A 16,466-nucleotide genomic window follows, 5' to 3' on the forward strand; every position below is an offset into this window, starting at 1 on the left:
TATATTGAATTTAATATAGTGGGATATACATATTGTTATATTTACCTACATTTTAATTAAGCCATTAAATTGCATCCACCAAGTCTTTTTAAAGTGCAATTTAAGTTACATTTAACTACATTTTAAACCTAAATTAAGCTTATTTTTATTTTTTATTTTTTTACGTGTTTTTTTTTTTTCTTGCATGCTTTTCTTGGGCAAACAATTATAGAAAACAATCACAAATTTTGAGAATCCATCAAATGAGGGTGAATGGTCCAAATCTGTGGCGTGGGTTTGGGCTCAGAGAGAGAGAGAGAGGGAATAGTGAGAAGGGTTGTGATGACAGCAGCTGATCCCGTCTGAATCCTCTTGGCTCGTGCCCTGTCGGTGCCCGCTGTACCCACGCTGGCAGCAGAGCAGGATGGTGGCTGTGGGCAAGTCCTGCCAACTCACAGCCTATTGAGAGGCAGTCTTACGGACACAAATGCGAACGACAGACTTGCTGCATCAACAGCAATCGACGCCCAACCCATTTCTGCTGCTGTGGACGGAATTAAACCATAAATACCCCCCAGGTCCCCTCCACTCGCCCGGCACACCCTCACCTCCATACACACTCCTCGCACACACACACACACTCATACACACACACGCTGAGAGAGAGTGGAGGGGTGAGAACTGCTGAAGGTGAAGGACGGGAGAAACAGGTAAAGATGCGTTCAGCCTTCAGCTGAACTTTTCACATGTGTGCAGGCAGAAAAAAGAAAAACTAAATATCACTGTCAATAGAAATCTAGGATTAATTGAATGTATTGGAATTGAAATAGACTTGACTAATCTATTTGATCCAAACTTTTTATTCCTAAAACAAGAAAGTTTACAAAATGTTGTTTTCTTCATTGTCACGATTAGATCTATTGTTTTAGAGTTTAAAGCCTTTTACAAACCTCTTTTTGATTTTTTGGTGATTTTTATTTATTTATTTATTTTGCATGACACTAATGCATCTTTCTTGAAAAGAAAAGCCACTTGTTTTGATATTATTTGTTTTGTTTTTTGTTTTGTCCTTCCTACCAAAAACATTTTTACAAACACAACACGTTACAATAATGAACAAAACAAGCCGAGTTTATTTGTGTCCCTTTTGAATGTTTTTCAGTCAGTGTTTTTTGTTTTGTTTTGTTTTCTTTGCTTTGCTTTGCTTTTGTTTAATTAGTGTTCCCTTTGAATGTTTTTCAGTCATTGAAATAATGTTTATTTTTATACTTCAGTTGTATAAATTGCTGCTTGAGGAATATGTTTACCTGTTTCATTTTGGGGAAACGCAAGTTATGTTTTGTAAAAAAATAAAAAAAAAATTTCATTTATGCATAATTTTTCATCTTTCTTTTTTGATAGTTTGTTATCTAATGCAACAATATTCATGTATTTATAAGCATCCAAATGTATTTTGTGGCCATTCACTTTAGATTAAATCTCCTATTTTCTTCTGGTTTAATATTTAATTGAAGTTATTTGCTCTTCTCGTGTTTTTAGCACTCACGCAGCAATAGCTGGTGTGTGACCCTATTCAGAATGACTTTTTTCTCATGTCTGATGTGTGTTTGACAGGCGGAGAGATGTCGGATCAGCAGGGAGTCCCAGATCAGCAAGTCGCTGGGAAGAGCCAAGGAGGAGCAGGAGCGGCTTACAAGGTCCAAATGCACTCATTTATACAATTATTTTACACAGTCAAAAAGCCCAGAGGAAACACTTTTATAGCTCATGAGACTGAATGGATTTTCAGTGTTTCGTTTAAGTATCAACTACAACTTGCATTAAAAGACACAACGAGCCAATTGTTGACACGCGGTGAGAGTACTGAGCTAAAGATGAATGTGGAGAATAAATCTGAATTTGATGAGAAAATTTGAAGTTCAAGGAATAGTTTACCAAAAAAATTTTATTTGCTGAAAATGTACTCACCCTCAGGCCATCCAAGATGTAGATTGTTTCTTCATCAGAACAATTTTGGAGGATTTTAGCATTCCATCACTTGCTCTTCAGTGGATCCTCTGCAGTGAATGGGTGCCGTCAGTCCAAACAGCTGATAAAAATATTCCAATAATCCACAAGTAATCCACACCACTCCAGCCCATCATTTAACGTTTTGTGAAGTGAAAAGATGTGTTTGTAAGAAAAAAAAAAATCTTCATTGTTGAACCATTGTTAAAATACAAGTCCTCTCTCCATAATATTGTTTTTTTCCAGTGAAAAAGCCATCTGGTCTGAATCAGAAGAGAAATCTGCACAGATCAAGCACCGTTATTATGGACTAATATTTTGGATTAGGAGAAAATTCTGAACAGCAAATGTGTTTTTTTCCATTTAATGTCATTGTTGTCTAGAGGAAACTAGAGCAGAATGAAGTTCTTCATTAAAATGAATGTGACAATTTACATAAATGATTTTACAAATGACTTACACAGAAATTTCATCAATGAAACCCAAACAGTTGACTTAAAATATGTTGAATCATCTTAACAGGCCTCACTGTTTGAATTCGAGAACTTCCGTGGAAAAAAGGTCGAGCTGTCAGCAGAATGCAAGGACTTGATTGAGAAGAACTTGGAAAAAGTTGGATCAATCATAGTTGAATCTGGCCCGTGAGTACATGCTCTCTGACAAACCACATTATCTACAACCACAAAAGGAGGAATGAAGAATGTTCAGACTGTTCTTGACAGCGAAAGTTTGAATATATGCAAATCGGATGTTGAAATATTAACTTAAAATCACAGGAGTACTTGAAGTAAATATAAAATATAAAATTGAAATACATTTATTTTTTCTAAGTATGCTACAAATTCATTTACATATTTATGTACTTAATAAAAATCCCCTGCAGTTGTAGTTTTGATATACTAAACTACTAAAAGTCTGCTAAATTAGAACGACTCATTTTGTACTTAATGCACTTTAATTGTGCTGAAGTTCAACTAAAGATATATTGCATTGTGCTAAAGTGGAACTATTCCAAGTATACTTTAAGTACACTTTAAATATCTTGCATTTAAAGACCAATAATATTCAAAGATCATACAGTCCTCATCAACAGTGACATTAAAACACATTTTATGCTTAATATTAAGAAATGTGCATTGTGCACAAGTAGCACTCCAAATAAAGTTTCATTATAAATTTTATATCAGTAAGTCTCAAGCGATATGTCATTGAATATATTAATAGATCTGAACTACTTAGCTTGAAATAAATGTATTTACTTTTTTACTATAGGGTACATTCAAAGGGGTTCAGATGACAAAAAAAGAAGAAGTAATTTCCCTGCTTTACTCAAAAGCAATCATCCATTAATCCATCCTGATCTTGATGATCTTGTCGTAGATGGGTCGCCTTTGAGCAGAAGGGCTTTCTGGGAGAGCAGTTTGTTTTGGAGAAGGGAGAATATCCTCGCTGGTCCACCTGGACCAACAGCCAGAGCAGCTACTGCCTCCTGTCCATTAGACCTCTGAAAGTGGTGAGAGACACGTTCACACCTCACACCTGCTTAAAGATCTGCTCTGCTCTCACGGCCCATTGAGTCTTGTGTTTACACTCCATTACAGGACAGTGCCGACCACAAACTACATCTGTTCGAGAACTGCAGCTTTGCCGGGAGAAAGATGGAAATCGTGGATGATGACATTCCCAGCTTGTGGGTTCACGGCTTCCAGGACCGTGTTTCCAGTGCCAAAGCTGTCAACGGAACGTGAGTTTGAGAGTTTGTTTGAGATCGCTTTCATGCTGCTGTTATCCAAAGACCATTAACTCATGAACCTTCTCATGATGGTCTTGTTTCAGTCCATAGTTTTCCTGATTACAGAGAGTCTGTATGTTTAAAGTCAACGTGATATCAACATGGACTTCCTTAATACATCTGGTCTTGTGCATGGTTCATCAGTAAATGTTATTTGAAAGAAAAAAGTGTAAAAAAAAACAAATTCAAAGGAAATAAATACTTTTATTCAGCAAGGATGCATTAAATTGATCAGTGACTGATGAAGTGACTGTAAAGACATTTAGAATTAAAAGGTGTACATTTCAATCAAATGCTGTTTGATTTTCCACAGAAATATTATACAGAACAAACTGTTTTCAGTATTAATAATTATGCATTTGAACATTACATTTTAGCATTTTTTCCCCCTGAAAATCAAACCCACAACTTCGCTGTTCTAGGTGCCATTCTCTACTGGTTTATTATTGTTAACTAAAATTAAAACTATAACCATTAAAAATATATATTTTAAATAACATAAACATGAAAAAAAGTATTATATGTATTTTATTTCAGCTCATTTCCAAGGCAACGGTTCCCATTTTTGTTCTGTTTAGATTGACGTAAAATAACTCAAAGTAAAAACTAAAACTTAATAATAAAAAAAGCTATATAGACATATTTTAAAGAAAAAGTGAAAATTTTCTATTTAATTTCAAATTCAGTCAAATTTGAACTAATATTAAAATATAATATAAAATAAAACACAACTGCTTAATGCAATATTATATATTCTTTATATTATATAAGAATATATAATATAAAATAGAAGAAAATATATGAAAAGAAAACATAGCAATAAAATATGATTCAAAATATTAACAAAAAAGTCATTAGTAAGTATACTGTACATTTAATAAAAGTTATATCAATAATAACAAATAACGAACAATAAAAAAAAAAAATTCAAATCTGACTCCATTCTTACAAAAATATTGCTACTTTATCCTATCATAAAAACAAGTCTGGTGTTTTTTTCTTGTTAAATATCATTTTTTACATGACAACACTAAATTAGATTGGATTCAGAAGCTGTTTCATGTTGACTTTTAGGGCAAGTAAACCTACAAAGCAATCCGTTTCTTCCATCTTCATGTTTTTTGTGTGTTTTTTTTTCTTGTTAAATAGTTGTTTCACATGACAAAAGTAAACTGGACTGCAATGCCATTTCATGTTGACTTTTAGTACAGCAAGTAAATCTACAACAATTAGTGTCTTCCATTTTAATTTTTATTCATGTAGAGATATCTTAAATTCATTTCATATTTAAAAGTTATTTTTTATTATTGGCTAATAAAATGGTTTATTTCCATAATGGTTTTGATTCCATTAAGAACCTTTAACATCCATGGAATCTTTCCATTGCACAAAAGGTTCTTTATAATGGAAAAAGGTTCTTTAGATTATAAAAAGTTCTCCACACTAAGAAGAAAAATGGTTCTTTTAAGAACTGAGCACTGAAATGTTTTTTGCTGAGCCCAAAATGGTTCTTTATTGACATCGATGCATCCGTGAAGAACCTTTAAGATCCAAAGAACCGTTCCATTGCACAAAACAATCTTTAAAGTTTATTCAGATTATTAAAATATGAATTAGAAACAAAAGTGTTTTTTTAAGAACTGATCACTGAAAGGTTCTTTGGGAAACCAAAAATGGTCCCTCTATGGCATCGCTGCAGAAGCCTCCTTTAGGAACCTTTATTTTTAAGATAAAAAATGTATTTAATGTTTTCTGACATGTTTCCTCACTCCAATCTCTTTCCTCAGGTGGGTGGGCTACATGTACCCTGGCTACCGCGGCCGTCAGTTTGTGTTTGAACATGGCGAATACAAACATTGGAATGACTGGGGAGCCACAGAACCACAGCTGCAGTCCGTCCGACGTGTGCGTGACATGCAGTGGCACAAACGGGGCTGTTTCAACGTCCCCGACCCGGCTCCCAAACCCAATCCCAACCCTAATCCCAACCCAAACCCCAATCCCGCTCCCAATCCAGCACCCGCCCCCGCCCCAGCTCCCGCTGCCCCATCCGCCACGGCTGCCAGCAGCTGAAGGAGACCGGCCAGCCCTGCCGATGACCTCTGCCCTGCGCCTGCGCCTGCTCAGAGGACTACGAAGAAAGCTCGAAAGCAAAAGTGACTGCCTTGTCTCTTGTGTGTCTGTCATTGGAAATAAAGGCCTCGGCCCCATGCTTTGATCTCTGACCTTTGGCTCGTGTCTGATTTAGACTCGCTAGACTGATACAACACTGAAAACTACACAAGCCTGATGATGGAAATGCTGCACTTATATGATACAGTAAAATCAGCGATAATGTTAAAAATTATTACAATTCAAAATAACTTTTTTCTATTTGATTATTTATTCAAATGTAATTTATTTATATGATGCAAAGCTGAATTTTCAGCATTATTACTCCAGTCTTCAGTGTCACATGATCCTTCAGAAATCTTTCTAATATGCACATTTGCTGCTCAGCAAACATGTCTGATTATTATCAATGTTGAAAACAATTTTTGTGGAAACTGTGATAAATTTTTTTCTGGACTCTTTGAAGTTCAAAAGAACAGCATTTATTTGGAATAGAAATCATTTGTGACATTATAATTGTCTTTATTCTGAGTCAATTTAATGCATTCTTGCTGAATAAAAAGTAGTATTTTCCCCCAAATTTTAAAGGTAGTGTAACACTAAAAGATAATTGTTTTGTTTTTTGTTTTAAGGAAGGAAATCCATAGGGATGGAAATTTTAGGTCTGAAGTAATCATTCTGAACTATTTGCAAATAATATTTTAATATATGCACATGCACTTACAGTACGTTTCGTGTCTCGTCACATGCAGATTAGGAACTACACGAATCACCAATTCTCTATTCAAAATGGCCATATTTGAGAAAAAAAGCTCGGCTAGTTTGCATCATTAGATATTGCTGTCAGACGTTCATTTCTAGCATTGAGCAGTTGTCAAACATTGAATATTTCACTACTTCCATCTTACCTACTTTGATTTGATTGGCCATCTCAATCACTTTGACATTGACGAGCGCTGTTAGACGGCTATGGCAGACCAAACCAGACTAAAATTGTAGTATGCTTTATACTTCATCATGTGCACCTCATGCACGATTGGTGCATAATAACAAATGCACAAAATGCTTTATTCATTTATTTTTAAACCATGCCCCCTCAAAAGTCAACATGACACAGGCTAATATTTTTTTCCCTAAAGTAAAACCTATAACACCAGCCCTGTTTGCTTTTTCTTCCCCTCCAATCATCTCCATCGTAATCCGCTCATCAATAGGTCTGCATCAGATATTTGAAGAAAAATGGCTTTTTTATATTTTTGAAATCTCCTCACAGTTTTTCTAAATAGGCCAACTATGGTCTATATCGGTGTGCATATGTGTGTACTTCTCTTTATTTCCTTTCATCCTCTGTATGTCTTTCCTGTCTCTTTGTAAGTCGTTGGTTCTTGGCAGGAGTTCAGCTGAGTCATGAGAACGCAGAACAAAGCGTGGCAGCCTCCAAAAATGACAACTAATGAAATAACTCTAGTCTGATGTGGGCAGGCCAGGGCTGGGCTTGGCATGGTTTGGCATTGCTGTCACGAATGATGATGAAAAAAATATGGCAAGCTTCCACTGCTGGTCCAAATCGCCTATCCATGGCATACCGATGAGGTTACCAAAGCAGGCCTTTCTATGCCTTGCCAAACTGGCAGATTTGGTGAGGAAAACACAGATGTGACTAAACTCTGATATAATCAGTGTAGATGTTGAACTGTCTAAATATTTTGCAAGCTACTGTGAATCTCACATTATTGTGCAACAGATAATTATGAAATCTAACATTTTGCAGATTAGTGATAAACTAAAGCAGCTTCGGTTTAGTTTAAAATATTAAATAATTATTTTTATTATTATTTTTAACTGCTAATGATTACATTTTTAATTTAAAATTAAATTTTTAATGTAAATAATTTAATTAAATTATAATTTTTTACTAATTGTTTTTTAATTATTTTTAAATTGAATTATAATTTTTTACCAATTATTTTTGAATTAGTTTTAAATTGAATTTATATTTTTTAGTAATTATTTAGTAATTATTGTTTTATGATTTAAAAATCGTATGATACATTATTATTATTATGAATTGTTTATTATTAATTGTAAGATTTTTTTCAAATTATTTTAACTGCTAATATTGTTTTTAATTGAATTACTATTTTTACTAATTATTTTGCATTATTATTTTTAACTGCTAACGATTTTTAAAATTGCATTATTATTCTTTCGTACTTATTTTTAATTATTATTTTTAATTTAATTGTTATTGTTTGCTTTTTTATTATTTTTAACTGCTAATCATTCTTTTAAAATAATTTTTCTAATTATAATTTTTTTCAATTGTTATTAAACTAATTGATTTTTCTCTTTTATGCACTGAACAATAGCGTAGGCTTTAATTTGTATCAATTTTCATTCAGAAATTATCACTAAAGAAACGGCAAATAACATGAAAACCTTGAAAACATGAACATTTTAAGTAGAAAGCTTGAAATAGAATTTTCCTGTAAAACACTCTGATACAGTATATTTGAAGGTCTTATTCTTATTCCAGACTGCAGAAACCAGGCATGTTTAATACAAGCCATGAGCAATCAAAGCTAAATATCTTATTATGTGACTTACATTGTGTCCATACATTTATTTTGATGTATTTGCTTGTAAAAGACAATTATTTTCTCTCTATAACAGTTTGTAGATGGTGCTGCAAACAACCTCGCTGGAAAACAGAACAGATGTTTGATGTTTATTCAAATGAAATTTTAAATAATTGCATTCTTTCTAGCGTGTGTCAGTTCAGTTGCTGGATTTAAGAGGAAGCGGTTTCCCAAAAACAGCAGAACAACAGAAACATGTCACAATTTGAAATTTGATTTTAGAATCAAAGGATTTTTTTTGACAGGTTTCCCCAAGGGCTTTTAATAACCCCATTCTTTCATTGTTCATTTGTATGTTTCTTTTCTTCTGTCTGAGAAGGTTCACATTGATCCGGGTCATTGTGGAGATGTTTTTGTGAAGCCAGTCAGCTGCGCTCTGGTGCTCAAAATGTTTTGTTACTCATCCAGTTGGCTTCAGCAGTTGTGAAATTATAAGATTTCCTGGCATTACACACAATATGATGTCATAAGAGAGTTTCTTCTGCTTTGTATTCAGATCTTTGCTGTCCTGAAAACAATGTGTGTAGTTGAGAAATGTCTATAGGCCTTTATTAGTCTTTCTGCAAAACATATCGATGAGGTACCAAACTAGGCCTTTCTGTGCCTCACCAAACTACTATAGTGCAGGCAGATGTTGGTGAGGAAAACACAGTCTGATATAATCAGATGTCGAACTGTCTAAATATATTGCAAGCTGTGCAACAGATAATTACTGATAACATATCAGCATTAGTAACTTAACCAGCTTCATTATGGGTTTTGATTATTCTTTAATCATTATTTCTAACTGCTAATAATCATTTTAAAATTATTTTTAACTGAATTATTGTTTTGCACTAATTATTTTTAATTATTTAACTATTTTTAATTATTGTTAAAACTAAATTTTTTTTTTTTTTTTTTAGAATTTACTTTAAAACACTTTTATTCAGAAATTGCTAGTAAATTAATTTAAAAAATGACATTTTTAAGTCGAAAAACTGAAATATAGTATTTTCTTGTCAAATGTTATTCAGTAATCTTTGTTTTTCTTTCTTTCTTTCTTTTTTATTTTACATTCTGAATCCAATTTTATGTTTGTCTGATGAAATACTGACAGAAAAAGAGAAATACTGGTCTCTGACTAAACCAGTCAACACGGTGAAGGTCTTGTTTGCTTCATATTTTTGTGGAAACTGTGAATAGAAAATTCAGTTTTGTAATATTATAGATTATACTGTCTCTTTTGATGAATTTAATGCACCCTTGGTGAATAAAAGTATTAATTTTTCACAAAAATAAATAAATAATACTGTTATGATCCTAAACTTTTGAATAGTAGAGTATATTACATATTTAGATTATTTTTCCAAATATATGCTATTTCTAAGATGCTTGATAAAATGTATAATTAATTGCATAAAAGAAAGCTCTTATAAGTAGTAAATCCAGCCTGAATTGTTGAAGTGTGCTTGTTTTGGAGAGCAGGAATAGCCCAGGTAAACACAGATGTCCTTACATTCCTCAGGCGGTTCCCCTGCAGCGCCGTGACCGCCGCTCACTTCACCATGGACACGAACGTGTGAATTTAGAGTGTGTTCAGTAGATTCCCAAAGAGCCTGAAGCTTTCAGCAGCCTGTTCACAGCTGTTGAAACATGGGATAGCCCAGTGTCTAATGATAGCCAACAGCTCCCCGCAACGGAGACACACACCAACACACACGGTCTTCACCCTCAACACAACAGAAAGCACTAAACATGATCAAATGAGTCTGGATAGCCTATCTGTGGTCATTACTGTAATGGTGCACTGGATGAGCCACCATAAGAACACGCTGTAGTTGCTGTGCAGTGCTGACTCTGATGACTTGATCACTGTGTAATGTATAGGCTGACGTGGCACTGCATGACATTTCATGTGTGTGCTATTAATGCTGTCTAAATGAGCTAAACACATGGGAAAGCAAAGACAGCTTCACACAACTGCTTCATCGAACGCATATCATTGCCATGACTTCATGCAGATATTATAGGCATAACTTCAATCAAATAATGTTTCTGATAAAATTTTGTAATAAAAAAATGCTAAATCAATTTGGAAGTATTTTGATCAAGTGTATGTATTCATACACACTTCATCTAAATGTGTTTTTGTTTTTGTTTATATATAATTCTATAATCATTATTTTATATTTGGTTATTATTATTATCATATAAATTGCATGCATTTGCATATCATTTTAATAACTGCATTATTACAATAAATATTAGCACCATTAGTATTTATTACTTGTTAAATTGTATTATTATTTTATTGTATATTTATATATTATTTAAATAGTTCATGTTATATTATTACATATGTAATAATGTATTACCATGTATTTTTTTATATAAAGTTTTGTATAAATTAACTATTAGTACCCATTATTATTGTATTGTAATATTTATTCAATTATATTCTTATATCTTAGGTAATAATATGTGACCCTGGACCACAAAACCAGTTTTAGGACATGTATATATGTGTAGCAATAGCCAAAAATACATTGTATTATTGATTTTTCTTTTATGCCAATAATCATTAGGATAAAGATCATGCTACATGAAGATATTTTATAAATGTCCTATCGTAAATATATCAAAACATAATTTTTGATTAGTAATGTGTATTGCTAAGAACTTTATTTGGACAATTTTAAAGGCAATTTTCTCAATATTTGGATTTTTTTTTGCACCCTCAGATTCTAGATTTTCAAATAGTTGTATCTCAGCCAAATATTGTCCTATCATAATAAATCATTCATCAATCATGAAAGTTTATTTATTGAACTTTCAGATGATGTATAAATCTCAATTTTGAAAAATGGACCTTTATGACTGATTTTGTGGTCCCGGGTCATATATAGCCTACTGTATTATAATTAATTTAAATATAATTACTTTTAGTATTTCATACATAAATATTACATTATATATTACAAGTAGGTTTTATTACCATGTTTATATTATTTTTATAAATAAATTAAATATTAGCACTCGTTATTATATATTTTTTTATATTTACTAAATTAATTGTGTTTGTGTGTGTGATAACCAATAATAGGCCTATTATTAAATTAAATGTTAGCACCGATTATAATCATTTGTATATTTTTGGTTATCATGTGTTTGCAATAATTTTGTCATCTTTTCATAGTTTGGACGCTTTTCATAATCCCTCTCTGTCGGTCAGTGAGCGAGCGCTGCGCATGCTCGACTCACCTCGGGCTCGCGCAGCTCGTGCACTTGAGTTAAAACTTCTCCGCGTGCGATTGCGGAGCGCGCACGAGACACGAAACATCGCCGCGCGGTGAATCACAGGCTCCTGCTCCCGTTCCCGAGTCAAAACCACCGCGAAACATGGACGACTTAGGTGAGTATGACCCGCTTTGACGGTTGACATCGGATAATCGTGAAAGGAGAAGTTTGACGCGACGCTAGAGCGCTGGATTGACGCGGTAGAAGCGGATGGAGCGCGGAGCCGCTGCCAACGTCAGCGCGACTGCAGCAACACGCTGGAAAACGCACGCTCGCGCCGCTGGACGCCTGTTTAGAGCTGCTTTTACGCGTTATATTGATGTATTCCAGCTGTTTGGTGTTGTGTGTTGATGCTGCAGTTTACAGCTGCTTCCCTTGCAACACCATGTGATTCATATCAGACCCGTACTAGCGCAAAACCGCTTGGAGCTTTATATATAAGTGTAGAGCATACTTTTGGTGCTAATTATTGGGCATAGTTCCCGTCTGGTTGATTTTTAGTGCAACTTCTTCAATGTGTCAACAAAACAACAATGTGTCATTTTGCACCAGACCTCAAAACTTCTTAAATACGCACCTACAACTTTCTGTTGGTTTTGATGGTGTGCATGGGATTGCATTGGCTTTAATAGAGGAATCGGCACACATGGGTTGCCTGGACGCTTTTATTTCAAAACTAGTAGTTGTTATTGTTGGCAATTAACTAGTAGTGGTGCACTGTAAGACAGTTGATCCCATAATCTTCATCTTGATGTTGTAACTTGTTGACTTGTTGCCCAAGGCGATGAGAAAATGAGCCTAATCTAACTCATCTCAGTATTACTGCCTTCAGGCTGCTGAGTGGAGTTTTCATGAGTGGCATGTTGTTTAGTGAAGTTATTTTCGTTCATCTCTAATGACAAATTGCAAGCATTTGTTTAGCTCAGAGAGTTTAGACATTACTGTAGGAGCAGGGTCAGAAATTAACCAGAACTGGCGGCTAAAATGCCAAAATTAAACTAACAATGGCCTTAGATATGGTGCATTCCTCTTTTTATTTGATATTTGTGGACTCTTAGCATTGTCTGGTGTTGGCTTTAGTGCCTTTGCTGACATGTATTTGCATTCACTTTGTTAGAAATTAGGTTGAAAGGAGGTACAGTAAGTTTGAGATTAATGGACAACAATGGAAAAATGCTCTCGTAAATGTAAAAGTTGCCATTGAAAATAAATATTGTCCTTTAAGTTAACTTCTGATGCTGTGTGGCGAGTAAACCAGTTAGCGTGTATTTAGTGCTGTACTTCAACTTTGCAAATAGTGCATGTTGTATGTCTTGCATAAAGCATGTATATTGAGATGCAAGATGTTTTTATTGATGAAAGCTAGATTGACTGTGTTTACGTGCATTGATTTTTCCCAGTCTGAATAGATTCAATCCAATTACAGGTTCTGAATGAAATGTGTAATTCCCTTCTCACTGATAGCGTTTAATGCTGAAACTGCGCAGGTCTTTCACAGTGTCGGAGACCATATTTTTTGCAGTGGTTTGTTATTTGAAGGAATAAGGACATAAAGTATTTAAGGGAATAAAGAAAAACGGTAAAAGAACTAGAATTTATTGTAAAATAATCAAATATGCAAAGTTTTGTTTTAAAATATGCACACATTCACTCTTAATCGCATCCCTAATTTGTCAGAAACGACTAGCTTAATATTTCTTGTTTTGTTACATTCTGCTATGAATTACCTGAATCATGTAAATTATAGCCTATATTTTTTTTTATTCAAAATCTGACGTTTGCATTTCTATTGTGAAACAGTTCTCAATTTTGAAATGTTTAGTGCTGTTTATGCTGGAATGAATTTTTAGCTTATGTCAATGGTAAAGCATGAAGAATGTCAAATATTGAACATTTGGCCATTTCTAATTATTAATGGGGAAAATGTCTATTCTGGTTACGGCCCTGTGCAAGTATGCAACCTCAAATGCTTCACAAGCTCGATTTTGTGCCATTGTTGCATTCTGAAATGCATCAGACCATAATTCATAACTCAACAGAAGTATGCATTGCATTCTCAACATGGCTCAACATTTAGGCTGATGAAAACTGTCGGATGCATTGATTAACATGTCTGCTATTTAACAGATTTTAAGATCTGCACCACTGTCTTGTTTAATCAAATATACATTTTCTTCAGACTTTGCTTAACTGGATATTTTTTCCCAGATTGAGGTTTTTACACAACTTTTTATTGCAGTTTTGGCTGCATGTAGATGTACTGTAGCTATTGTCTCATGTTCAGTGTGTTTCACTAGAGCAGGTTTAGGTGTCGTATTGCAACTAAAGAGTCTTGCATGAGCTAATCGTCATGTGATTTTAGACAAAGAATTATTTTCATGAAATGAGTCAAGATGCTGGGCAAAGCTTCAGTCTTTCAAACACACAAACCTATATTTAGCAGTGATATGTGTCATCCTGACAGCGCTTTAGTGTCCATCTCGTTGTAAACCGTCTGTTCTCGTACTGATCACAGGAGCCGGCATGAATAATGCAGATTGGCATGAATGGCATAAAATTTCAGAAAATTCCCTGGCAAAAATGTTGGGGTTTGTTAATGTGTACTGTTTAATAACTCATGAAACCACATTAAAATCCCAAAATCTCTGGGACTGAATCATACGGGGCCTAAAAATTAAGATAGCAAAAGAAAAGCTTGTTAAGAACCAGCATCCAAAAGAATATTGAGATGTCTTTAATATTTCTCGAGTTACAAGCATTCAGATTTAAAGTAGTTTTCCCCCTCCAATTTGGTTTCAAATGTAAATATACTTCCATGACATTTAATATCTTGGCTTTCTTCGCTATTTGTTTGTCTTTCTAATAATTTACTAATTGAGCCACATTGAAATCTCTGGAATCGGAACCATATGGGGTCTTAAGAAATTAAGATTTTAAAAGAAAGGTATGGTAAAAACCAACATCCAAAAGGATATTAAGATATATTTTATACTTTTTGAGTTACAAGCATTCAGACTTTGGGAAAACAGACCGAAAAAGTGCTATTTCCCATTTTTGAACTGTCACCATTGGCATATAATGCAGCAAGGATTGTTAAAGTCAACGGATTTTACTAATAGACCTGACAATCTGTGTAAAAATAAAATAATGATACTGCCATCTTTCTAAAGTCATTTTCCCCTCCTGCAATTTGTATCCAAATCTCAGGTGAAAATTGCCATTTTGACTCCCGAAATAGGGGATTATTCAATAAATATTCATCCATGACATTTAATATTTTGGCTTTCTTCTTCATGTATGTGATTTGCATCACAATCTGATTCCAAAACCATTTCAAGAGCATCTCTGCACAAATATTCAGCAGCAATAGAGATGTGCAGATCTTTGTTATTGAGTTCAATTGCCTTTGTTCTCTGCAAATTGTGCACAATAAGACCAACTCTTGGTCTTATTGTGCATGTAGAAATTAAATAGGCTCCTGTTGACTTCAGTGCACTTTCACCTCATCTCATCAGGCCCGCATCGAATGTGTCCTAAATGGCACACAAACAGTGGTGTCTTTCTCCTTGGCAGTGAAGCGTAGATCGAGGCAGACATTGAGATCGCAGGTGTGAGCGTTTTTTTTTTTTTTTTTTTTAAGCTAGGCCTCTCCTTTAACCATAAGCCTGCATTGTGGGCTGTGGAGGACAAATTCAATTTTAAAATATATTCAAATAGAAAACAGTTTTTTTTATGTTGCAAAATATTGCTATTTTGACTGTATTTATGATTAAATAAATACAGCCTTGGTGAGCAAAGGAGACTTCTTTAAAAAAAAACAAAATGTCATAAATGTTCTCAAACATATGTATTTGTCCAGTAATTGGGTTAAAGATTGAGCTGTCATTTGGTTTTAGTCCAAGCTAGTCCATGATAATAGTCTGTATGATCAAGGCCTGGATGTTTAACCTGGTCCACCCTTGTGTGCACAATATAGCATTTATCTAAATGATCTGGTAAGAATCAGAAAGGATTGTGTGTAATTAAGCATTCTTTTATGTCTGACCTAAACCATCTCAGACGCTCTGATGTTTGTAGGGCTAAACTGTGATATTCTGTTGTACATAGTGTGAAATTTTGGTTAGAACTCAAAACATGGTGTATGAGCACATTAGCACTCAACCGTTGAGTTTGCTGCATGCATTAAGATGCAACACTGTGGTTTGGTGATGTGTTGAATGTGAGTTAAAGAAAGCTCACCTAAAAAAAAAAGGTTCCTCATTTACTCATGCTTGAGTTGTATTTTTATTTGTGAAACACAAAATGAGATGTTTAGCAGAATGTCTAAGCATCTTGTTTCCATATGATGAAAGTGCATGGTGATTTCTGAAAGACAAAAATATGGAAGCACTTTTTTTCTGAGTTTGATTCTTGCAGTTGTTGTTTTTGGGCTACCACATATAAAAAAAAAAATTGTGAGACGATAACACACAATCGCGATTATTATTTTTTTCTTTAGTGCCGTCAAGTAGTGCATCCAAAATAAAAGTTTTCTTGACATAATATATGTGTGTACTGTGTATATTTATTATATATATATAATATAAATACACACATGCAGTATATATTTTCAAAAATATTTACATGTATTTATATTCTAGAATTTATAATATATTTAA

General features: G+C 33.9%; 2 protein-coding genes across 3 annotated transcripts in view; both read left to right on the top strand.

Annotated features, from left to right (window-relative positions):
• Window positions 1-1,601: 1,601 nt before the first annotated feature.
• LOC306870586 (beta-crystallin B3-like) lies at window positions 1,602-5,851 on the top strand (the record flags this gene model as incomplete). Its single annotated transcript, XM_079417957.1, has 5 exons — window positions 1,602-1,676; window positions 2,509-2,627; window positions 3,367-3,499; window positions 3,588-3,730; window positions 5,566-5,851. The coding sequence occupies 5 exons, from the start codon at window positions 1,602-1,604 to the stop codon at window positions 5,849-5,851; spliced, it is 756 nt and encodes a 251-aa protein (XP_079274083.1).
• A 5,947-nt stretch (window positions 5,852-11,798) lies between these two features.
• Window positions 11,799-16,466, top strand: part of pxna (paxillin a) — a 37,709-nt gene continuing 33,041 nt past the window's right edge. The window contains exon 1 of one of the 2 annotated variants that reach the window (XM_079416020.1): window positions 11,799-11,923. Coding sequence is in view for 1 of the 2 variants with exons in the window: in XM_079416019.1 (XP_079272145.1) it covers window positions 11,911-11,923 (13 nt within the window). In the remaining variant the exon portion in view is untranslated. The remainder of the gene's footprint in view (window positions 11,924-16,466) is intronic. The other variant, XM_079416019.1, reaches the window with a different exon arrangement.

The sequence above is a fragment of the Barbus barbus genome, assembly GCF_936440315.1.
Source record: "Barbus barbus genome assembly, chromosome: 5".
Taxonomy (NCBI): domain Eukaryota; kingdom Metazoa; phylum Chordata; class Actinopteri; order Cypriniformes; family Cyprinidae; genus Barbus; species Barbus barbus.